The sequence below is a fragment of the Watersipora subatra genome, chromosome 10 (assembly GCF_963576615.1).
Source record: "Watersipora subatra chromosome 10, tzWatSuba1.1, whole genome shotgun sequence".
Lineage (NCBI taxonomy): Eukaryota > Metazoa > Bryozoa > Gymnolaemata > Cheilostomatida > Watersiporidae > Watersipora > Watersipora subatra.
The window spans coordinates 31,140,267-31,167,302 of NC_088717.1; the positions used below are offsets into that span (position 1 = coordinate 31,140,267).

The 27,036-nt window shown below is 36.1% G+C and overlaps 1 protein-coding gene across 3 annotated transcripts in view; it reads right to left on the reverse strand.

Moving 5' to 3' along the window:
* LOC137407358 (solute carrier family 53 member 1-like) overlaps nt 1–23,227 on the reverse strand; it is a 78,548-nt gene extending 55,321 nt beyond the window's left edge. The window contains exons 1-5 of one of the 3 annotated variants that reach the window (XM_068093986.1): nt 23,059–23,227; nt 17,689–17,740; nt 17,311–17,412; nt 6,926–7,050; nt 1,549–1,680 (exon numbers count right to left, since the gene is read on the reverse strand). In XM_068093986.1, the coding sequence (XP_067950087.1) occupies nt 1,549–1,680; nt 6,926–7,050; nt 17,311–17,412; nt 17,689–17,737 (408 nt within the window). In that variant the 5' untranslated portion in view covers nt 17,738–17,740; nt 23,059–23,227. Of the gene's footprint in view, nt 1–1,548; nt 1,681–6,925; nt 7,051–17,310; nt 17,413–17,688; nt 17,741–22,786; nt 23,011–23,058 lie in introns of those variants that run through there. The other 2 variants (XM_068093984.1, XM_068093985.1) reach the window with 2 other exon arrangements.
* Nucleotides 23,228–27,036: the final 3,809 nt, after the last annotated feature.

Consider the following 27,036-nt stretch of genomic DNA (forward strand, 5'->3'; position numbering starts at 1 on the left):
ACTCAGTACATCAGCTATCAAAAAGTGTACTACTAAAGACACTGTCATCTTCTCCTGCAAGTTCTAGACTCTCACAGCTGCTAAGCAACTGAGCAGTTGCTTTTCTGTAAAGATTTACTTTCCGTTACAATTGTAGATGTGCTCTCTGAACTGTATAATAAGTAGATGTACTCTCTGAACTGTATAATATGTAGATGTAATCTCTGAACTGTGTAATATGTAGATGTAGTCTCTGAACTGTATAATATGCAGATGTACTCTCTGAACTGTATAATATGTAGATGTAATCTCTGAACTGTATAATATGTAGATGTGCTCTCTGAGCTGTATAATAAGTAGATGTACTCTCTGAACTGTATAATAAGTAGATGTACTCTCTGAACTGTATAATATGTAGATGTAGTCTCTGAACTGTATAATATGTAGATGTGCTGTCTGAACCGTATAATAAGTAGATGTACTCTCTGAACTGTATAATATGTAGATGTAGTCTCTGAACTGTATAATATGTAGATGTAGTCTCTGAACTGTATAATATGTAGATGTACTCTCTGAACTGTATAATATGTAGATGTAATCTCTGAACTGTATAATATGTAGATGTGCTCTCTGAACTGTATAATAAGTAGATGTACTCTCTGAACTGTATAATAAGTAGATGTACTCTCTGAACTGTAAATATGTAGATGTAGTCTCTGAACTGTATAATATGTAGATGTGCTGTCTGAACCGTATAATAAGTAGATGTACTCTCTGAACTGTATAATATGTAGATGTAGTCTCTGAACTGTATAATATGTAGATGTACTCTCTGAACTGTATAATAAGTAGATGTAATCTCTGAACTGTATATGTAGATGTAATCTCTGAACTGTGTAATATGTAGATGTAGTCTCTGAACTGTATAATATGTAGATGTACTCTCTGAACTGTATAATATGTAGATGTAATCTCTGAACTGTATAATATGTAGATGTGCTCTCTGAACTGTATAATAAGAAGATGTATTCTTGGAACTGTATAATAAGTAGATGTACCCACTGAACTGTATAATATGTAGGTGTAGTCTCTGAACTGTATAATACATGGATGTACTCTCTGAACTGTATAATATGTAGATGTACTATTTGAACTTGGCTACAAAATCACAAGTAGTTTCTCGCATAACAGTGATATGTTGAAAGAATCATTCAGTTTACCAACTGACAGAGTAGATATTCTTCTGCTCTGCTTACAGTTGTATTTAATACCAGCATGGGTTCAAAGGTCAACCAGAGGTTTTGCAATACTCATGTTTCCGCTAAAAATTACTGTATCGGAAACTTTCATTAAAATGAATTAGATTATAAACTATACAGATGGTAATATTTAATAACCCGAATAAGATTATCAACTATACAGATGGTAATATTTATTAACCCAAATAAGATTATAAACTATACAGATGGTAATATTTATTAACCCGAGTAAGATTTTATAAGACAGCAATATTTATTAACATGAATAAAGCTCTAAACTACAGACGTTAAAGAGCTATAAATATACAACCTTGTCGTGTTTTTTGAGTATTTTTCTGAAACCGGTAAAGTTGAGCATCTGGTAATTCTGGAGAAGGATGAGACTCAGGTAGAACTCGCTGTACGCCAGAACCATCTCGTGGTGAGTCTTTGTGTTCAGTCGCTGTAGTACAACGTTGCATTACGAAGTATTAGATCATTCCATAATTCTACTGACCATTCTATCATTCTACTGATCATTCTATCATTATACAAACATTATATCATTATACTAACATTCTACTATTCTACTGAAAATTCTACTGACCATTCTACTGATCATTCTACTGATCATTCTACTGATCATTCTACTGAAAATTCTACTGATCATTCTACTGATCATTCTACTGACGATTCTACTGATCATTCTACTGAAACTTCTACTGACCATTCTACTGATCATTCTACTGAAAATTCTACTGATCATTCTACTGATCATTCTACTGATCATTCTACTGATCATTCTACTGATCATTCTACTGATTATTCTACTGATCATTCTACCATTCTACTGATCATTCTACCATTCTACTGATCATTTTACCATTCTACTGATCATTCTACTGATCATTCTACTGATCATTCTATCATTGTAACAGAAACCAGTTCACGATGGATCTTTCTAAAAAATTTCTTCCCAGAAAAAGTGAATGGTGTGTATGGAAGAGAATGTCACAAGTGTAAAATTTCTTGTTCTGGATTATTCCTTGCAGAGCAGTTTTTCCCCAAAGTGTGCCCAATGGTAATTGAGTCTGTAATTTGATATTTAAATTTCAAATTTTAATGGCTGTTACAACATCTTGATGACTGCAAGAACTTCAAAGGGCAGCAGAAAAACTAAGGATACAATTGGTCAATAACAGGTAACTGAGCAGATAAACATTCAGTGATAAAATCAGGTAAACATATATTTTGTGATATTTTCATTAGTCAATCACGAATATGTATCCGAGTTTTTAATAACCACGGCGTAGTAAAAATCCCTAAACCAGCGAGATCATGACGACTTTGTATATCGGTGGATAAAAAACTCATCACACTATATGCCATAACGGTCATCGAACGACTACTTCAAAACACCAAATAAATGGCTAACCACAAATAAATGACACAGTAAAACTGTTTGAAGATGAGACAGACTTAAAATAATGCAAACACAAGCCCTTTTTTTACAAAAAAAAACTTCATCTCTTCCAGGGAAAAAGCTACCCTAACTACAGTCCAATGAGAACTCACTATTCAGTAATCAGTTAACGTAATGACAGCTGTAGTCGTTCTCAAGATGGGCCACACTAAATCAATGAGAGGAAACCATCGCCAAATTCATTCAACACCAAGTATTATGACTTTCTGGAGCATTGCAAACCAAATATAGAGGGCACAGACTTGTGAAGAACCGAGTATATTTTATGCGAATTGATCTATTCATTGCCAAACATAGAAGAGACTTGTATCTATCCATTGCCAAACATAGAAGAGACTTGTATCTATCCATTACCAAACATAGAAGAGACTTGTATCTATCCATTACCAAACATAGAAGAGACTTGTATCTATCCATTGCCAAACATAGAAGAGACTTGTATCTATTCATTGCCAAACATAGAAGAGACTTGTATCTCTCCATTGCCAAACATGGAAGAGACTTGTATCTATTCATTGCCAAACATAGAAGAGACTTGTATCTCTCCATTGCCAAACATAGAAGAGACTTGTATCTATCCATTGCCAAACATAGAAGAGACTTGTATCTATCCATTACCAAACATAGAAGAGACTTGTATCTATCCATTGCCAAACATAGAAGAGACTTGTATCTCTCCATTGCCAAACATGGAAGAGACTTGTATCTATCCATTGCCAAACATAGAAGAGACTTGTATCTATCCATTGTCAAACATAGAAGAGACTTGTATCTATCCATTGCCAAACATAGAAGATACTTGTATCTATCCATTGCCAAACATAGAAGAGACTTGTATCTATCCATTGCCAAACATAGAAGAGACTTGTATCTATCCATTGCCAAACATAGAAGAGACTTGTATCTTTCCATTACCAAACATAGAAGAGACTTGTATCTCTCCATTGCCAAACATAGAAGAGACTTGTATCTCTCCATTGCCAAACATAGAAGAGACTTGTACCTATCCATTACCAAACATAGAAGAGACTTGTATCTATCCATTGCCAAACATAGAAGAGACTTGTATCTCTCCATTGCCAAACATAGAAGAGACTTGTATCTCTCCATTGCCAAACATAGAAGAGACTTGTATCTATCCATTGCCAAACATAGAAGAGACTTGTATCTATCCATTGCCAAACATAGAAGAGACTTGTATCTTTCCATTGCCAAACATAGAAGAGACTTGTATCTATCCATTACCAAACATAGAAGAGACTTGTATCTATCCATTGCCAAACATAGAAGAGACTTGTATCTATTCATTGCCAAACATAGAAGAGACTTGTATCTCTCCATTGCCAAACATGGAAGAGACTTGTATCTATTCATTGCCAAACATAGAAGAGACTTGTATCTCTCCATTGCCAAACATAGAAGAGACTTGTATCTCTCCATTGCCAAACATAGAAGAGACTTGTATCTTTCCATTGCCAAACATAGAAGAGACTTGTATCTATCCATTACCAAACATAGAAGAGACTTGTATCTCTCCATTGCCAAACATAGAAGAGACTTGTATCTATCCATTGCCAAACATAGAAGAGACTTGTATCTATTCATTGCCAAACATAGAAGAGACTTGTATCTATTCATTGCCAAACATAGAAGAGACTTGTATCTCTCCATTGCCAAACATGAAAGAGACTTGTATCTATTCATTGCCAAACATAGAAGAGACTTGTATCTTTCCATTGCCAAACATAGAAGAGACTTGTATCTCTCCATTGCCAAACATAGAAGAGACTTGTATCTATTCATTGCCAAACATAGAAGAGACTTGTATCTCTCCATTGCCAAACATGGAAGAGACTTGTATCTATTCATTGCCAAACATAGAAGAGACTTGTATCTTTCCATTGCCAAACATAGAAGAGACTTGTATCTATCCATTACCAAACATAGAAGAGACTTGTATCTATCCATTGCCAAACATAGAAGAGACTTGTATCTATTCATTGCCAAACATAGAAGAGACTTGTATCTCTCCATTGCCAAACATGGAAGAGACTTGTATCTATTCATTGCCAAACATAGAAGAGACTTGTATCTCTCCATTGCCAAACATAGAAGAGACTTGTATCTATCCATTGCCAAACATAGAAGAGACTTGTATCTCTCCATTGCCAAACATGGAAGAGACTTGTATCTATTCATTGCCAAACATAGAAGAGACTTGTATCTCTCCATTGCCAAACATAGAAGAGACTTGTATCTATCCATTGCCAAACATAGAAGAGACTTGTATCTCTCCATTGCCAAACATAGAAGAGACTTGTATCTATCCATTGTCAAACATAGAAGAGACTTGTATCTATCCATTGCCAAACATAGAAGATACTTGTATCTATCCATTGCCAAACATAGAAGAGACTTGTATCTATCCATTGCCAAACATAGAAGAGACTTGTATCTATTCATTGCCAAACATAGAAGAGACTTGTATCTCTCCATTGCCAAACATGGAAGAGACTTGTATCTATTCATTGCCAAACATAGAAGAGACTTGTATCTTTCCATTGCCAAACATAGAAGAGACTTGTATCTCTCCATTACCAAACATAGAAGAGACTTGTATCTATCCATTGCCAAACATAGAAGAGACTTGTATCTATCCATTGCCAAACATAGAAGAGACTTGTATCTATCCATTGCCAAACATAGAAGAGACTTGTATCTATCCATTGCCAAACATAGAAGAGACTTGTATCTCTCCATTGCCAAACATAGAAGAAACTTGTATCTATCCATTGCCAAACATAGAAGAGACTTGTATCTTTCCATTGCCAAACATAGAAGAGACTTGTATCTATCCATTGCCAAACATAGAAGAGACTTGTACCTATCCATTGCCAAACATAGAAGAGACTTGTACCTATCCATTGCCAAACATAGAAGAGACTTGTATCTATCCATTGCTAAACATAGAAGAGACTTGTATCTTTCCATTGCCAAACATAGAAGAGACTTGTATCTCTCCATTGCCAAACATAGAAGAGACTTGTATCTTTCCATTACCAAACATAGAAGAGACTTGTATCTATCCATTGCCAAACATAGAAGAGACTTGTATTTCTCCATTGCAAAACACGGAAGAGACTTGTGAAGAAGAGAGTACAGGTACACATCTACATACAAGTGCCCCGGCATATGAGATACTGGTGGTATGAGCTAACTTACTACTGCTACTAGCAAGTTTCTTCCATGAGATACAAGCATAAGAGCCTGTTCTCAGTCGTCACTACACTGCATAGCCAAGTATGGAAAAGGCTACTCCCAAAAACAACATCGTCCGGGTTTTCTTCCCGAATCAATTTGAAGAAGGTTTAGAGAATTTATAGAAAACGGGAGGCAAAAGCGGAAACAGATACTAAAAAAAATAATGAAAAAAATTAAAGTAAGTTTAGTATCAGATGAAAACTTATCTTCAATTGTGTGTTTAGTAAGCTAAATTCATTGGTGTTAAATTCAAAGTCTCTATTACGGAAAGTCACAAATGTTCAGTGTACCGAATGCATTGCTCTCAAGTCTCTCTCAAACCACCCCTATCAACAACGTCTGTCTCGAAGGTAAAACTGCATTCAATAGTGTACATAGTGATGTTATGTTTTATTGCAGAACATAACAACAAATAGGTATTTGTTACTTTGTTCGTGTAAGTACTGATTTATAAAAATGAAAAGCACTTTTTCTATCATAATATCATCTTTAAGTGTTTTTTATAACATGGTAACAGATTAATTTTGACTTAGGTATTTTATATATGAAATAGTGCCTTGTGATGCGAGTAAATTGACATACGAGCTCAGTTCCAGAATGCATTAGACTCATATGTTAAGGTATGGCTGTATATGTTATGTGAATTAATATCTCCATTGATAAACCTGGAATTTGCTAATGGTCTACTGAAAACTCTAAGCTCGGTCATCCATCTCTCGAGCATCTCAGTCCGAGAAATTATGAGCACCGAGTTGAAAAGGGCTGATGTTTTTCCAATCATTGTTAAATAAAAAAGTCATAAAACTACCACTGTCATATTCGGATAATCTTCAGGTATATTCGACAGCCCTTGACACCAACCAAAAAACAAAGCCATGCCAGAATCAGTAAATTATCACTAACTGACAGTTGCCAGAAATGGGCAAAAGCATTAGAGAATAAAAATGGCTGAACTCCTCCTCACCTTTTTCCTAGTAGACAATGCACCATCAAGACTGCCAACCCGCTCATGTTCATCCAGTCGATCCATCGACTGCTCAAGATCGGCCTTCAGGCTGGCAAGCTTACGCATACATTCAGCAAGTTTCTCTGCAAGAGCAGCAAACATATTACTCCTGTAAAATATTTCAATAATCTACCTTTTTACAGTCGTGCAGTAAAATGCCAAACCAATGGTGATTTGGCAGTCAAGCCTTTTACACTCGACCAGCCATATACCCTAGGACACTTATGTATTCGCGGCATCTAACTTTCGCGTTTTCGCGGTGTCATCCTCTCGCGAAAGTTTCATGTGCGAAACTAAACTATCATAACAAACGAGCGAAAGAGCGAAACTAAATAGCTTTGTTCATTGATACTGTAGAATGGAATTTTATAACGACATTTATTTTAACGTTTTTAACGACCACTATAGCATGGTTAAAATATAAACCAACAAAATAGTTTGACCGTCAAAATTTACTACGTTATTATTTTGCAATTAATTATGATTATTTTCCCATTAAGAATGACTTATAATGATAGGAATTTGATGTCAATGCACACACGTTAGTAGCGTTATCGTTTGCTTGGGACATCAACCAATGCAGTGAGCACCGTGTGTTGAAAGAAAATAAGACACACTGACACTCGCAGTACTACACAAGCAGCATGCCTCTGGAAAGGTTTGGATTCACCACTGACACCTCTTCAATAACTTGTTATTTTTTGAGATTTGTTTTGTTTTAAGTGATGTGACTGACGAGACGTTTTTAAATTAAAATAGGCAAAACATGACCGCAGTTAAAACGCTCAGAAAAAAGACATCTTTTTCTTTTGAGCGTTTTAGCAAAGATCAATTTTGCGGATTTTATTTTAAGTTCATTCGGAGGCTTTTACGCCTTCGACGGAACATGGCCAAGCGGGTGTTTGATAAAACTTGATCTTCTGCAAACCTTTATAAAAGTCATTAACAAAAATATTTTGCCTCTGATGATGATAATAATGATGCCTAAGAACTACTAGAAGTTGATGTTTGTCTCTATGGCTTGGAATGAAGTGATATTCTACAGCGATAAAAACTGATAATAATGATGCCTAAGAACTACTAGAAGTTGATGTTTGTCTCTATGGCTTGGAATGAAGTGATATTCTACAGCGATAAAAACCGTGTCCAAGGCCGTTGGGCAAATAACTTTTCGAATAAATGATGTTGAGGTCGAGTTATCTGAAGCAAATTATCATTGCGTTGGAACTGACCAAACAAATCCGTTAGAGTTAACCTTGTGTTTGAGATGAAATGTTACATTTTATCTGAGGGCGAGTTATCCGAGTTGGACTGTACTTAGCCGTAAAAAATTCCCAAAAAGTTGGGGCGGCTCAGCCGGCCAGCTGCCCCAGTGAAAACGGGCCTGTTGATAGTCCAAGAAACAAATGGCAGCAAGCGATCAAATTGCATTATCGACCTTGCCCACACCATTCTACCTGCGGTTCACAATTACAAACTATTCGCAAATTGAAATTTTTTTTATCGGTGAACTGAACCTGAGGAATCTAATTATGTTTGCTCCACTGCATTTATTTTCACATCACTATATTTTCGCACTCATCAGAGCTGCAAAATTAAGTTGCTTCGAAATTTTACTCTGTGAGCTACTCACAAAACTAAATACTAGCGAAATATAAGTGTCCTACGGTAGGCCATCTTAGGAACTCTCTAAAACACTAGACCAACCATACGGGCCATCTTAGAAAGTCCCTGAAACACTAAACCAACCATATAGGCCATCTTAGGGAGTCCATAAATCACTAGACCAACCATATAGGCCATATTAGGAAGTCCCTAAAACACTAGACTAATTATATAGGCCATCTCTGGAAGTCCCTAAAACACTAAACCAACCGTAGAGGCCATCTTAGGAAGTCCCTAAATGTTTGTTTTATCCATCTGAAGCAAGCATGGGTATTGGAACGAACAAGCTACATAGTATAGTACTGCGAAGAATACTGTACTATTATAGCAGACCGATTAGCGACTGACTAGAGACTAACGACCAACCTTTGAGCCACAAGTATTAAAATATTACAACTGACGGAATGTTGCAAAATTTCATGACATTCTCTTACCCTCCAAAGAATTGAAATGTGATATAAAACCTAAGAACTGATAAGCAGACTCATATATAAAATTGACTAACAACAACATCAAATCTTACACATAACTACTTCATGCAACTTGAAGTCGCTGGAGAAGACATGTTTACAAATTTGATCTAGTGCTACAATTTATATTCCCAAGTGATTCATGGTTTATTATAATAACCCATTGTAATGGGTGCCAGTTAGCTATAAAATTTCAGTCTCCATTTCTATTAGGTAACTGGGTTATTGACTTTGCAGTCACTGCGCTGCTCATCCATTATTATGCTTTAAGATGTGGTTGCGTCAAATTTGAGTTGATTTTAAAAGAAAGTATTTTTCTTTGTAGACCTATCAATTGATATGTTGTTTGTTGTGTTAGGCAATCTCATTGTCAAAATATTAGAAAATTAAAATAAATAAAAAAATGATCGCGTAAAAACATGCCCAGACTTGCCCAAAATGATGTAACGCGTGATACAACCTGTCTCTATCTCTCGTATTCACATCAGCTATTGCGATAAAAGTCTAGTACTACGCGGCTCTATTGGCATATATTTTATATTGTATTTGCTCATGTTGGCTAGAATAAAATTTTAAATCCAGCTACAGATACATTATTATCAATGTCTCAAACAAGGGAAATTAAAAACTTGTCATATTAGCTTCCTCTAAATGCTGTGTAAACATCTTAGTACCAACTACCACTTTTACGGGTCTGCAGTAATTATGCCAAGCAAACATTTGCTCAGTGTTCGAACAGCTGGGTTAGGCTACAGAGCAGCAGAGATATACAACTTGACACAGGCAGCAGCAATACGTAATCTCAACAAATTCTGTTACATCACTAGTTTAAGTAGAACCTGCGCATTCTTGTCATTACTGTTATGTATAGAGCTTGTTTATTCTAGAAAGTTCTATGTTATTGTTTACTTCTCAGCAATTTTATAAAATCGGTCCAATAATTTAAACATCAATATTATTTGCTAAGAGTATTCTGTAATTAACTTTACTTTGTATAAAGAATAATTAATAATTCAAACTGTTTATAATATAATTGTCTCAAGGTTTTTGTATCGGAACAGTTCCGTCGCTACCCACACCGGAAACTAGTTTCTTACTAAGCAAAATAAGCAAACTGCCTCTTGGAAAAAAACATGTGGCGGCACCAACTACATCCCTAAAAGTCATGTACACTGTATAGTCAACGTTGTCGAGTCATTATTGGTATCAATTTGTAGAAAAAAGATTCACTGGTCACAATTGATTAGTTAATTCAAGTACAAAACAAATGGTCGCGCTATGCAAAAGTACCTGTCCATACAGCTCTGATTACACTTCATAAATCTATCAGACAAGATTTCAGCACAGGTGTCAACGGGGCCATGATGTATTCAATGTTCTGCAAATCATGTTTTGCATTATTATCAACAATATTATTTTTTTATATAATTGTTTCAAGCAAAAAATTTTTCATCTTAGCTTAAAACTTTTATTAAAAATATCCATCCAAGTCGTGGCCACTCACATAGTTTCAGCTCATACAATAGGACAAAGTCATCTACTGCAGCAAACTCAAATAAAACATCATGGTTTATGCAGCACACATTTAAGTCTCTGACACTGACAAAGCTGCTTTGGCTGGTGGGACCACATAAACATCCTCTAATCAATAAAACAAATGCAATAAATATAATATGTCATTCATAGATATGTCATTCTAACGTGTATCTACTGAAAGCTTTCAAATTGGGAGTTAGATAGATTGCGAGTGTAATTTTAAAAATGAATAAATGTTTAACAAAAGCATAAGTACGCTAAGCCAACGATTTGAAGTTTTGGTTCTAGAAGTTAAAAATGTGCATTGATCAATCGATTTTCTTCATTTTCTACAAGTGAACATCTAAAGTCTAATCATAAATCTAATTTAATAGCTAAAACTGCCAAAGAAAATTTGAAGCAAATATAGCTAGGTGAAACGATAAAAAATTATAAAACGATGACTGGTGACAGCAAAAAGTTATAATTCTATTAATTAGCAAATGTATTCACGAGTACTAAAATTATTACCTTTAGTATATTCATCAACCTAAGCTTTTGTATTGCTAGATGCTATGGATTAAAAAAAAGCCATCAAGAACTCACTGTGCATCTGTATCTCGCGCGCACAGGAAATTACATTATAACCTCAAACCGGGAAATATAATCTGAATGTAAACACAACAGTATATCTATAGGAGACTCAAAGTAAAAGATAAATTTACCTCCATTCTCCTATCTTTCTCTGTAGCATAACGCTGCTGACACCTGTCAGCTCTAACTATTAGCTGTCTGTCCCAAACTTTATAACCACCTGATGCTCAGAAAACTCGGAGTCACCTTTGCAGTAACTGGAAGCATTTTTACAATTCTGTTGTTCGTCAATAAAACGTATCGATCGAGTAATTCATTAAAGTAACGATGTTAATTAATTTAGTAAACATCGATGTCCATGCGATCTAATACTGGAGTAAAATCCCTAAACTTGAGATCACAGACGACGCTTTTTACGAGTAATAACATTTATTATGACTTATATAAAAATTTTGTGCTGACGATTGAGTAATAAAATGATCTTATATTTATCGCTCAAGGACCCTTTTCAGATGTATCACTAATTATGTCACGAATGAAGCACCCGCTGGAATTTGAGCTATTTAAAAGATGACCTCATTCAAAAGCAAATATCTCTGGACAGGGTTAGTCTACAAAGACAAAAATGACATCAAATTGTAGCCGATGTTTTAGCCTTTTATTGGTCTTAATTTCATTAAATCAACCTTTTTGACGCAACCACATCTTTAACCGCAGTATCCCATCAAATCTGTTTCCAGACCCATGTGGTAATTGTATGGCACTAAACTCCCACCACTTATCTGTTGTCACTGCCACAGCAGGGTGTTTTCACAGTTTGGCTAAATGCTGTTTTCTTGGATTTATTCTTACAAATATCGTCATACTGCGAGGTTATGAAGCTGAGCGACTATTATACAATTTTATCTTAACAGCCGTTTATCTATCAACTATCTCCTGGATAGGGTGAAAGAGATGCGCTATTTACCAATATACATGTAATATATATAACTTGCTCGTGTTTTTCATTCTGTTTTTATCAATAATCACTTTTTTATAAATTATTAAAAACCTGTGTGTAGCCTTCTACTATTTCCATGTTGTAATAATTTGCTTTTCTGTTTGTAGTTTTACAGTGCTAAATAAATAAATATATAAACAGGATCACCAAATGTCTCCGTACAAGACTGAACCTACAGGATGAAAATATTAGCAGAACTAAGTTTCGCGCAAATCGCCTTTTTCTCGCATATTTGCGGACTAATTTATTCGCGGCAGAACACAATCACTCTCTAATAAGAGTTAACTCTATTGCAGCTAGCAATAGAGTTAACCCTTCGCATGCGTACACCGCGTGTTTAGGTTTCTATTTAGCTGGCAACTACAAGTCGATCATGCTAAGCTAGAAATTTCTTGCTGTGTCCAGAGGTTATCGCGAATATTCATCGCTTTGGAGGCCTTTGATGAACCAACAACTTGTGGTAAGTTATGAGTTTTTTCAACATAGAGAACTGCAGGAGATTTTTTGAAAATGATGCCGTGTCGAATACCAAATAACTTGTGACAACCTTGAATAATTTTGTAAAGTGTGATGCATTGGCAATGGGGTTACCTCAAAGCCCGGCGATGATTTTTAAAAAGTTTGGAACTCGGCTATGTTTACTACTTCTGCCTGACGATTAGTTTTTAATTTGAGGCAGTAGTTAGTTTCCCTTGTGTTTAAAAATAGAACTAGTTATTCGCGAAATTTAATAATTTGCAAAATCGTCTGTTCGCGAAATCGCGAATTATTAAAGGTTGACTTGCAATAAAATTCACATTACAGTTATTTGGTATCAAAAGATTCGGCATGTCTTACTCTGTTGTGTTGTAAGTGCCAAATATGTGGGAATGTGATTACAAGCTCTTAAAAGCTAAAAAACGAACAGAAAATCGCAGCCACACGAGACCGCCCTAGTTTGGATTCGTTTTCCAAAACGGCTAAAATGTGATGTATGTGTGCGAGATAGTTTGTTTACACTTTCATGCATCCTTATTCGTCGAAATATTTTCGCAAATATACTTCACGCTTGCAATAAAAACCATGTCTATTGATCTTACGCATCTATTTTATCGGCATCGTAATGCTGCAACTTTGAGCAGTGATATCTCAAAACCTAGCATAAAAATATGTTTAATTTTTAAACAGCTTGATCGATTGCATATCATCCTCGGATAAACATGTTGAGCCTTTTGGTCCCCTATGATGGTCGAAAAATGCTGTTGAAATTGTTCGTGCCATATGGCGGGAATTGTAAGTCACATGATCAGATAATGTTAGTTTCAGTTCAAGTTTGATCTATCGCAAATAACAGACACGCTTTCTCGTATTAAACTTGTTAATTTCAATTCGTCATAATGTCTAACGCGCCACATCGTGTTTGTGCAGCTGCCAAGCTGAGAAGCACCTTTTTTCTTGGCCAAGAGCAGAGAAAAGACCAGACCTTCACCGGGCGTGGAGCAACTGGGTGAAGCTGGATGTGACAAACTATTTATTCGCCTGCTTACTCTTACCTTTGTTTTCGCCATTTCAAAGACGACATGTTTTCTAATCTGTTTGCATACTCCACATGACACCAAAGCACGTGAGTAATTTATTTTATGAACTACTTGTATTAATAACTCGGGTTATTTTCTAGTATTCTCCTAATACTACTGTATTAATCTATATATTTAATATTACAATATTAATCTCATTTAATTGTAATATGATATTATTAGTATTTTATCTTTTTAATTACGTGTATTATTCTTATTATAATAACAAAACTAATTCATACTGCATATCTATCTGTAAAACGTAATATATTAATCTATAATTGATAAAATAATGTTATAAGTTTCACGATTAATTTCGCCAAATTTCTTAACCCCACTCACTTATAGATATGTTATATAAAATAGTTATTGTCATTTTCTGGTATCATCGTTAATAGCATATTAATATTATTAGATGATTATTATTAGTATTAGACGATGAAGAGTTTGTGCCAACCACTGAAGAATGGGAAGAGTTTGAGCGCTATGTTGGCCAGCGTCAAACGCTCTCCAATTATATGTAAGATAGAGCTGAACTTAACCAAACTTGACAAAATATAAAGAATATCCATAGAGTTATTACTCACATTTTTTTGTTTACAATATCATGGATTCTGATAACGTTTTGTAAAATCTGTTTCATGATTGCATGGCTATATATTTATTCTTTTTCTGATCAAGCAAATATGATATAATAACAGGAAACGATGTTGTACAAATCTTATTGCAAGTCAATTGTTGTGTTGTGATTTCAGACCCGAATCCTCTTTCAAAGTGGAGAAAATAATAGTAAGTGTGACAGCACTCCAGCGACTATTTCACTGCCACGCCTGCGCCCTCCCCTGCTCATTCACGATGGTGCGTGTAGGCGGATGAATAGAGTTCAAGGTTACATGTGCCTCCTGTCACCAATCGTACACTTGGGAAACAACTGCCAGGGTGAACAGAGCTCACGTCATCAACCCCCTGCTGGCAGCTGCATCACACTTTTCTGGCGGATGCCTTACGCAGAACCTCTGTTTTCTGTCGCTCCTGAACATCGCGATACCAAGCCACAGTGTTTGCCTCTACCAACAAAGAGAATACTTACATGGTGTGAGTGTTAATATTTACCCATAAACTTGGAAAATGTGAGCAAAAGCTTGGCACACTAATTGAATAACGACATTTAGAAACAATTTTTTTCTTGAAATGAAAATATGTCATCCTTCAAGCGAAATATATTATAATTTAAAATTCTGATTTTTCATCATAATATAGCACAAAAAGGGGGAAGAGGATTCTACATTCTTAGACTAATGATAATGATACAAATTAATCTTGTATAATGAAGTTTTACAATATTTTACAGTGTATTGCTGAGCAGTACACCCTGCATAACAAGGGATTGATGGCAGCAATCGATTGGGAGCTTGATTTGGCAGGTGATGGTAGATGCGATAGTCCGAGGCATTGCGCACTATGCGGGGCTACACTATGATGGATCAGAGCTGCGGTTTAATAGTCAGCAGCCATCTTGTCAAGGTAAAACTTTGAGTTTTTACTTCACAGCCTGACAAAAACCGAAATTTTTTAGTAGTTATTAATACATAAACATGAAGTTGCTGATCTAGCTAAATAATTCATTCAAATAATGTGAAAGTGATTGTTGGTCGTAACTTTCTTTACTTTGCAGTCAATGGAGACCACCAGCTCTAACACCATGGAGCTGGAAGGCTTCAAGCGATGCCAGTCCGATCTAATTTCTTATGGCCTGAGAGTGAGGTCCATTACAACGGATGTTGTTACAAAGGTTGTGTGCATACCGCAAGCTTGTGTTTTGGCTTACGCCGCAAATTTGTCGCGGTGAGCGACGGCCTCAACCTGCCTGTTTGGTGTTTAAGATTCGGGCTCTTTTCCCACCAACGGATGATGAAGAAGAGTTTGCAGACTTGCAAACAAGATTTGCGGCATAAGCCAAAACACAGGATTGCGGTATGCGCACAACCTTTTCCGAGCATTTGGCGAAGGCTCTCCAAATGGGAATAGATTATCCACCAAAACAATTATTGAAAAATAATAATTGCTGATCATCAAAATAATCTCGATCTTTATATAATAAAATCATAAAACTAATACACTCTCTACTTTAGTAAGTGTACAAGCCAAATATAACAGTTCTCCTTGTGTTCCACGAGATCAGAATATGTGTGTTCAACCGAAGCATTAAATGTGTAACACAAGAATTGTAGATAATGCTTGACACATTAGCATAGCTTTGGTGTTGTTGGCATTAAATGAAAATCCAACTCACTATGATATCGCAGGTAATTATTCCACCCCAACTCAAGGGGTGCAGGCGCCACAAGTTCGTCCACACCTGGATGCATACACAGGCATTCATGCTCCCCGCGGTCATGGAGACGATGCGCAAACTCAGCATCATGGCAGCACAAACATTCAGGAAGAGATGGCATGTCTTGACAGCGCTTGCAGACACACCACTCTGTAGCCGGTGGTATTAGCTCCTAAAGAAATGAACAGATATGTCTATGCAACCATAGCTAATACATCAGGTCGATGTTATCCAACAGTATATCAGCGCAGCACTAAATTATCATCATAAAATTATTAATGTTGTCATTCGAGAAAAATCTGTAATTATTTTTTCGCAATATTGAAGCGATAATTATCATCATTAAAATCATATATAATAATATTCGTTCTATCACTCTCTAGCTAAAACTATTAGGTATTACTAGCATTATTACTAGCATTATTACTAGCATTATTACTAGCATTATTAGGTATTACTCTTATGCTTGGCACATAAGAGTTGGCTAGTGGCGGTGCTTACTTGCTGGGAAGTTTGATTCTGTTGAGGATCTTCTTCAGATAGAGCGTCAGGTTCGAAACGCCAGGGTCTTAACTCTTCAGAATTTGACATTTTTTATGATCGCAACTCAGACATGTACACGTACGTTGAATTGTCGGACGGAATGGCCAAGCTGAAACTGTAAAGTAGCGAGCATCTATATTTGATACGGGGTCTTAGGTAAAACCCGAAGTGTTTGTCATAAACTATTGCTACGATAAGTTTTATATTGAGCTTTTTATTGGCCTTTCAATTCACGCGAGAACATCACGTGACAAGACAATAACCAAACTCCGCGGATACGCCATCGAAATCCAGAGATTCCAATCTACGGCGGCTTTTCGTTTTTTAGCTTTTAAGAGCTTGTAATCACATTTCCACATATTTGGCACCTACAACACAACAGAGTAAGACATGGCGAATCTTTTGTACCAAATAACTGTAATGTGAATTTTGTTGCAAGTCAACCTTTAAATCCATCAAATATTTTCACCCTGTAGGGTATTTACTATCCATCCGGCGGGGCATTACACACTTGATTAACCGTAGTAATCCCTCCCGCTTATCCTAACATTTTCCCTTAGTGGATAATCAATCCTCTTTGCAGAACTTATTGCACTATTAAGAGATAACCTCTATTGGCACAATGTTCATGTTATTTGTGCTAAATATGGAACAAAAGAACTAACCTGAGAAAAAGATGTTAATCTTTTTCAGCTGCTGATCACAGAATCGAAAAAAGTTCTCATGAAACTTGGCAAAGTAACGTTCAATGATGGCTGGATCCGTTTCTACAATCAAACATTAACATCTCCAGTCTAACATCTGCAAACAATGTTTGAGGAAACAGCTAGAGAACGGGTAACAAGTGACATTGTTAATAGTCATAACGAATTCTTTCTGAGACTAATACAAACTAAAAGGAAAGCGGTGTAACAACCTCTTTATGACCTCTCAACATCATGTGATTATACATTAAAATATACTCTTGCGAACTAGAGATGTACATGTATGCACCAACAACAGCTGACAGCTTGTAAACCTATCATGTTATAAGTAGATCCTACCTTCAGCAGCAGGGACAGCTTCCTGTGCATCATACAGCAACCTTTTCATCTTCTGAAACATGATGAATTTTTATGCTTGACTTGCCACTCTGTGTCACTGCATGTATGCATACATATACAAGTACGTCTAGTCAGATATACAAGTATGTCTAGTCGCATATACAGGTATGTTTAGTCACATCTACAAGTATGTCTAGTCGCATATACAGGTATGTCTAGTCACATATACAAGTATGTCTAGTCACATATACAGGTATGTCTAGTCGCATATACAGGTATGTCCAGTCGCATTGACAAGTATGTCTAGTCGCATATACAGGTATGTCTAGTCACATATACAGGTTATTCTAGTCACATATACAGGTATGTCTAGTCACATATATAGATGTCTAGTCACATATACAAGTATGTCGAGTCGCATATACAGGTATGTTTAGTCGCATATATAGATATGTCTAGTCACATATACATGTATGTTTAGTCACACATAAAGGTGTGTCTAGTCACATACTGGTATGTCTAGTCACATATATACAGTTATGTCTAGTCGCATTGACAGGTATGTCTAGCTACATAAAAAGGTATGTCTAGTCACATATACATGTATGTCTAGTCACATATAAAGGTATGTGTAGTCACATCTACCGGTATGTGTAAAATCAAAAACTTTTGTTCCGGTTTTGCATCATGATAAGGTTACACATTTAACATCAGCATTAATTATTAACAAAAAAATTATACTCATGTATTTATACTAGCGGAATGCCCAGCGTTGCACAAGTATTAAAAATCAGCTTATAAACATTGAGAAGTAATGTAGTTCCTTGCCACTTGCCATTAGCCTGGCGCATTGACATTGGCTAATTTGAGTAAACTTACTAATAAGAGCCATGAGAGGGAGCATAAAACTACATTACGCCATAACGGAGAGCGGTAGCGTATTTTTACCTGGATATTGACATATATCACCCAATGAATTTATCAATCTCGCGTAGCCTAATCGATAAGGTATTAGCCCGGTGATCGAAAGGTTCCGAGATCAATTCTTCTGCGATACGGATTCTTCATTCCAATATTTTAATAGCTATAGATGGGCAAACTAAAGTACATACACACTTTGAACTTACAGAAACTTTGAGATTTATATATTCAATAGGTTTTGAGAAAGACTGATGACTATTCTGGTTACCCTAGCTTTGTGATGAACCGGGTTCACAATGGCACATTTGACAAACATGTTATAAAAGCCTAGTTGGCAACAGATAAAAGTAGTAGGAGAAAATGGGGGAATATGGACAGTAGGGTAAAACTTTCAGGATTTGACTGTATACTGCGTGAGTCTACTTAATTTCTTTGGTAAATTGTTTCATTTCCTGTTTTAGCAAGCACATTGTGTTGTAGACAATATCTATACATTTTCAAGCTAAATGGTAAGTAAAACATCATTTGACTATTCTATAGTAAATACTTTGTGTGACACAAAACTGTTGATCTTTCTGATATAAGACACGCTGATGATGTTAAACTTTTTATTCATGTAATATTTCATATGAACAACTACTAACAGCAAGGTGGGAGGACAACACTTGAAAATATATTTACTAAATTATTTAAAACAGCATTGTAGTGTAATATGGACAGCAGGAAATGGGGGAAATTGGACAACTGTACATATTACCCTATCCTTGTTGAAATATATTGACAAACCAACTTTAATAAAAAAAGCTAAAAAATTCTTAAATTAATGATTGTAGGTAGCCAGTAGGTGCAACTTTAGCATATGTATAACTGTTATTTCGAGATCAATGATACCTAGGCATAGAGTGAGTTACTCCAGCAAGCCATGCAGGAAGTTCAGCAAAAAGGCAAGAGGAACGGTGAGGACTCTAAAGCTGTTGGCATCAGCAGGCCAACTCTGATATGTTATTTGAACAGTGGCAGCAGTGAGACTGCTCTGGGACGCAAAACTGTCTTTACAGCAGAAGAGGAACATAATCTGACTGAATATATATCCTTTCTTGTTCAAAGATGTTCTATGGACTCAGTCTTAAACAAACAAGACAGCTTGCTAACAAGTATGCAGTGAACTTGAAAATAGACATACCAACAAAATGGCAGAGTGAGAAGATGGCTGGTAAAAATTGGCTCGAAGGTTTCCACAAGCGGAATAGCAGTTGAACATTGTGATCGCCTGAGGCCACAAGCCTTGGACGCAAAGGAAACAAAGTGCAACTAAAAGACAACCGTACAGAGTTCAATTATCACTGAAATTCCTGAGAAATTGATGGAAGTTACCGAGTCTTCTATTTCATGTTTACAAGTGAAGGAAAACCTCCAACGACACATGTGATCATGGAAGAGATATGAATGTGAGGAAAACACTCCAGTATCAACAGATTCAAAGCAGGCCGAAGAAGAAATTGATTACCAGCTGATACCAGAGCGATTTTCTGTTGTTAAATTTAAACAAAAGCAAAATGTAATCTACTATGTAAGCACTAGAAGTAAATGAAGATGAGGTTAAGATAGATTTCTATCGGTTTTCAAATGGATGATTTACTAAATCAGATCAGTCAGATTGTATGTTTGTTGAGAAAAGTCAAATAGTGCTGGCGTTACCACCACCAATATCAAATGGAAGCACTATGAGGCAATTGGGAGGCTTGAAATTTGCTATGAACTTGAGTTCATAAAATCTAACATGAGTTTGTTGTCTACCATATCGAAAACAGTATTTCAATGATGGTACTCATTGTCACAAGCTTAAGACCTTATAGTTTGTTGAATTGCTAGTATTTCAAATAATAGTTTTACCTCATTTAATTTTTCTGATTACCTATTACTTATTGGTATATAAACTTAGTGCTATATATATGTATATTAGCTTCTGTATTGTCAACAGCATGACATTATTATTACATTCATTTAGTCCAAATTTAGTACATTTCATTTGAATGTTTCCTTATATGCTAATACTAATTCAAAGGATTTGTATAATGATATAACTATTTGGAAATGCTTTGTTTAATATAGTGCAAATAAACGTCACATGAAAAAGCATAATAGTAGCAACTGTAGCATATAGTATGAACATATTGCGCGAAACGCTGTGTGTCAATACTACCCTACTCGGGTGGGTATTATGGATAGGTTGCACAATGTAAATAATGGGCAATAATTAATTTGTGCATCAATGCATCATGTGTATATTCCATGAGCATAAGGTAAATTATGACACTGAACTCTAAGATGAAAAATCTGAAATTGTAGCTCCAACGCAAATGAAACTAAGGGCGCTTGAAAATTTGGTGTCCATATTGCCCCTTCTCCCCCACACAAAGCCTGAAATCTTTGTAAATATAGTAAGATCCCTAAGGACTCTTGCTGCAGCATACAAATGTTTCACCCTAAAGTAGAAATATTTACACGAGAGGGCTTTTCATTCAATAATTTTCAAATATTAAAACTAACTTGAAACTTATTAAATTTATACCATAACATTCCCGAACATTATTTACAGAATTCTCAGTTATTCAACTCAATTTATGATTTCACTTGGCCTTAGTTATGAAATGCACAGTTAGCCTTGTTAAAAATTCACATGTGACTAACTGATTTGAGCTGACCTAGTACATATCACAGGAAACAACACAGTAATTTTATCACTGATTATTTGTGGAAGTAGTTTCTTACTTTCGATAAGCTTGCTGGAAAGCGGTTGAAAGTTTACACCTAGGGTTCAGATTTCTGTTGACACTTTAGGGCAGGAATATAATTACAAATTGAAAAATACGATGAGAAGGTAGATATGTCATATGAAAGGTAAATACATCGTAAGGACTTATACACATAGACAATAAATAGTGAGGCCTTGAAGGCACATCTGATCATATTACACTAAAGTCTTGATCAAAATGTCTAGACACTGTTATCTTAGCATTTAGAACCCTTCTGGAGTTGCATTATCGTTAGCAACACATCTACAGCTGCTTACCAAGAATGCAAAATTAAAGTTGAATCTATCAAAAGCAGATAGCACCTCTCATCACAAGCAAATATTACATTTTATCCCAAGCAGATAACACCTTTCATCACAAAAAAATAGCACATACCATCACAAGTAGATAGTACATCGCATCACAAGCAGATAGCATATGACATCACAAGCAGATACCACAGCTCATCACAAGCAGATACCACAGCTCATCACAGGAAAATAGAACATCTCATCACAAGCAGAAACCACATCTCATCACAAGCAGATAGCACATCTCATCACAAGCAGATAGCATATCTCATTAAAAGCAGATAGCATCTCATCACAAGCAGATAGCATATCACATCAAAAGTAGATAACATATCTTATCAAAAGCAGATGGCACATCTCATCATAGTCTAAGCAGATGGCACAATTCATTACAAGCATAGGCTACAGTGCCTCTCATCAAAATAAGATAGCATATACAACATAAGCAGATAGGACATCTAGACACAAGTAAATAGGGCCCCTTCTCACAAGCAGCACACACATAATCACAAGCAGATAACACATATAATTACAAGCAAATATTTCATTTTATTAAAAACATATAGCCCAGCCCGTTATTGAAGCTAATCCCAAATCGATGGAATATCTATATTACAAGCACTCGTCTCACCGGACAGCTAGTTCTATAGTTTCAGTCAGAGTCATTACAGCGTTGATCTTTTCCACAGAGTTTAATATGGAGCTCTCGATTCGAAAGTTATTTACATGTAAATCTCATTACGACAATGGGAGATTCAAGACACAAAAGGTTGGCTGGTACCATTCATAATTAGTACTATGTAACGTATCTTTGGGATCTCATGACGCGATTAGCAATAGACAAACTTTAAATTACGCTTTGCAAATGAAAATTACAGATTATTTTATTCGGAGCTTTAGACCACATTTTTTATTATAATCTAATCGTGGGCGCCGCTTGATCGGTTATGAAGTTGCCTAGACTATATTATGGTCTTTGGTACGACGAAGATAAGGATTGAATCATTCAGTACAACCAACCACGTTTACTTTAAGTTACTATCTTGTTAGCAATGGTTAAATCAAACATACCTCATATTCTATGTATTGTTTTCTCCATTCAGGAGTGATGTGAGCAGATAGATGTTCAGCAAACTTCATGGTAGCTTATTGAAGGACAGACTAGTACAGGCTGATAATATCAGCAAAATTTAAATTATCCAAAGTAGCTTATCAGTCAAGCGATCGCTTTACAAATTACCTTTTAAGAACGCGTACTAAAAACTGACTTGAAAGTGCGTATGCTCGGGAACGTACTTCGCTACTTGCTCGTCGCGAACTTGACGATGTTTGTTATTACATACCTACTCGCAACGTCCCTTGACGTATGACTAGTATCTGTGCGTGGTATAAAGACGAGATATCAAAGACCGGGGCGACATTTGCCATTAGACAAGTTATATTCTTTATTTTCCTGCTGAAGTGCCTATTCATTCATTTCTTTTTAATTCTTTTTTAGACATTTTTATCAATCTAAATCAACTTAAATTTGTATCATTTTTTACCAACTATTTCTCTGAAATATATTTACATCTATCCAAAAACGCTCTCGAACTCATCATCATAATCCACGTATTAAGATCGTATTAACTCCTGTGTTTATGGACAGATGTAAGTATATTTCAGAGTAATAGTGAGTTAGTAATTGTGAGTAAGAAAATGGTAAAAGTTTACATTAATTCAGATTGATTGATTATGAGAATGTCTAGAAAAAAATTAGAAAGAAATGAATAGGCACCTCAGAAGGAAAAAAAGAATACCAACTCATCTACATTACTGGCAAATAGCAAATGGTGCACCAGTCTTTGATAGTAAGACAACTATTTGCCTAAACGGTAGTCGTTTTCGTGATAAAATTGTAACAGCAACCAATGATATACAGCCCCCTGGGGGGGGGGGCTGTAAATCATTGCAGCAACTCCACAATTTGGCTGTGAAGAAAACTCGCAAAAGTGGAGTGGGGACAACCCCTAGCTCTAGTTCTCTGCGCTTTAACCAACGTTACAACCTGCTGAACCCAACAGGAGGGAGCTGAAGCCAACTCATTTATGCTCTGCTGAACCCAACAGAGTGCGCTGAACCCAACGCTGCTGACTGTACAACCTGCTGAAACCAACAGGAGGGAGCTGAACCCAACTCACTTCCGTTCTGCTGAAACCAACAGAGTGCGCTGAAACCAACGCTGCCAACTGTACAACGGTTGTACAGTTGGCAGCGTTGGTTTCAGCGCACTCTGTTGGTTTCAGCAGAACGGAAGTGAGTTGGGTTCAGCTCCCTCCTGTTGGTTTCAGCAGGTTGTACAGTCAGCAGCGTTGGGTTCAGCGCACTCTGTTGGTTTCAGCAGAGCACAAGTGAGTTGGTTTCAGCTCCCTCCTGTTGGGTACGGCAGGTTGTAGTACAACCTGCTGAAACCAACAGGAGGGAGCTTAACCCAACTCACTTGTGCTCTGCTGAAACAAACAGAGTGCGCTGAACCCAATGCTGCTGACTGTACAACCTGCTGAAACCAACAGGAGGGTGCTTAACCCAACTCACTTGTGCTCTGCTGAAACCAACAGAGTGCGCTGAACCCAACGCTGCCAACTGTACAACCTGCCGAACGAACAGGAGAGAACACAACTCTTGTAAGGATAATTATTTAATTATTCAATTTAGTTGTAGTAATTTTGTGTGAGCTTGCTGTTAGTAACGATAATAAACGATATTTTTCCAACAATAACGACTTTATTATAGTAATACTAATCATGTGTTTAATTCAAGAGTCAAACCCAAGCTGAACTGCCTAAAAATTAGTGGCAGTATTTATATTACATAAGCGATTGGCCTAGAGATTGACGGTTATCGTTCAAACCAACCAATCATATAGTCTTGCTGACTGCCGAGTTTCTAAGAATTTTCACATACAGAACAATACAAAATTATTGCTAGACAATGAGCCACTGTACCGTAACAATCTAAACACTAACAAAGAGCCCAGAAAATTCTACATATACTGGGTAGCGAACAGCAATTGTAAAAAACAATAAGACATATTTCGATAATGAAAAGGGCTAATTACAAAATCTTATCTCGAGAAAACGTAGAACAAAAACGGAAACAATATTGTTTAAGTAATCTTAAACCACTAACAATTAATTATAACAGAAACTTAGAATATTTTGACATGTAACCATGAACATAAAAAATGTCTTCCAATGAGTGAACGGTAAGAAATAAATTATAGAAGATTGTTCACTGCGTAAAAGCCTTAATAAATGGCGCCTGTTATCTTTTTCAGGTCAACCACTATCCCAGAGGTCTCTTCTCTCTCTCTCTATATATATATATATATATATATATATATATATATATATATATATATGTATATATATATATTGGCTACGTCACCTTTTCCCTTTGATCAGTTCACCATGTTTCTCTGCGCCGGGTGTCCGGAGCGCCTTGATGAGCCTGACGTCCATGGGATCGATAGCATCCAAATAAGACAGCTCTTCGGAGTTATTCCCCCACGGTCTTTTTCATGGCCACCACTCCTTTCATAGAGTTTGTTCTTTAGAATATCTCGCTTTATTTTTACGTTTACAACAGCTGTGGGCCGCAGCAGACAAAAGTGCTCGAGAAATGCAGTTCTGTTGGCGCCCCTTTCAATGGCAATTCCTGCTGTTATTAATACTAACTTGGGTATCAGAAATTCAAAACTGAAGTTGCCGAAACTGCCATTCTCACTTCTGAGAGAAAGTTTGAATAAAAATCATGTTTTAGGAATTATCTCCCCTGTCACTAAAATTAATTCCTAAAAGCCGCAGGTTTGCAACTTTTTTAAGTTATAACTATTTTGCAGCAATTTAGGATGTCAGTGGTGGAGTCAAAATTCACCTTGTATCTATTTATGGAAAACTGCTATAGCTTCGCCACTACACAAAAGTGATGATCCAAAACTAGAAATTCCCCTGTCATACAGCCCACGACCTGATAATGGAATAAGTTATAATGGAAAAAATAAAGGGTAGTGCTGGTTGTTGAAAAAGTAGTTGTCAACAAAAATTGACAGAGTGTAGTGTGCATGAGAGTTGTTCGAGATGATATAAAATAAATTTGAGGGAGCACGACTTCAAAAAGTAAATTCTATTAATCTAGGAATTTGACAGGGGAACGTGTTGGCACGTATGACATAGTTGTATTTGAGCATTGTATGTAATGAAATGTTTCTCATTACATACAGTACATGTAAGCTGTGATATGTTGTTGTCAAGTCTGCCTAGAAAGTTGTTACGCAGTTTTTGAAAATCAGGACAATCTAAAGATTGAAAATGAGGAATGTGATGAAGGGGGGCAGCATTGGGAGGAGCAATATTGCTTTGTGCAATATTTTCATGGTCAATGATGTCCATAAAATCATGATCATCATCTGGAAACAAAGGGGCTGCCAAGTCCATGTCATTTACATCACCTACAACATCTACTAAAGAATTCTTTGAATCAGAGGAGTTGTTATTAATTTGAGTAGCATGTTGTTGAACATTTGTTGAACTTTCACTTTCTTCATAAAAGTGACTGCTAGATTTTACTATAAAATTGATCAGAAGTTGTTTGCTCATGTTTTTTTATTAAGAGTTATAATTTTTAGAAAAATGTTGCCTTCTTGGAGTTAGATGATTTATCAATATTATCATAATTTACAGCACTATTACTGATATAATGAATAACAGCTCTCAGTAGTACTATTGTTCAATAAAAATCACCCAAAGTTCATAGACTAAAATTAGTAAAAATTCATAGTTGCAATGCGTCTAACACGACTGGTCATTGCTAACAATAAAGTGCGATAAAAATAAACGATTTTCAAAGCGAAACAACGCTCAAGATGAGTTGTTAATATGCTCTTATGTGGTCAATACATCCAGATAATGGTTTCTTTTCGTTTAAGTACAGATAGGGAAATTTAATGGTTTAGTGGTTAGAGTGCCGGAAAGCGAATCAGAGCGCTTGAGTTCAAATCCTGTTTGAGGTAATTTTATTCCTAACACTTTTGGCGAGGCTTCAGATGGAGGAACGGACATATGGACAAACACTGCTCTTATTATAGCCATTATAGTAAAGCTTCTAGCAAACAACCCACGGACTAGGAAGAAGGCACATTGATAGTCAATAATGCAAATATTGATACAAATACATAATTATGGTTTCGAAAAAAACCTAATATTGGTCAGGGGCGCATATAAATCGTCATAGCTTTTGAACTACGCGATCTATCAACAATATTTGTGTACTAAATTAATCAT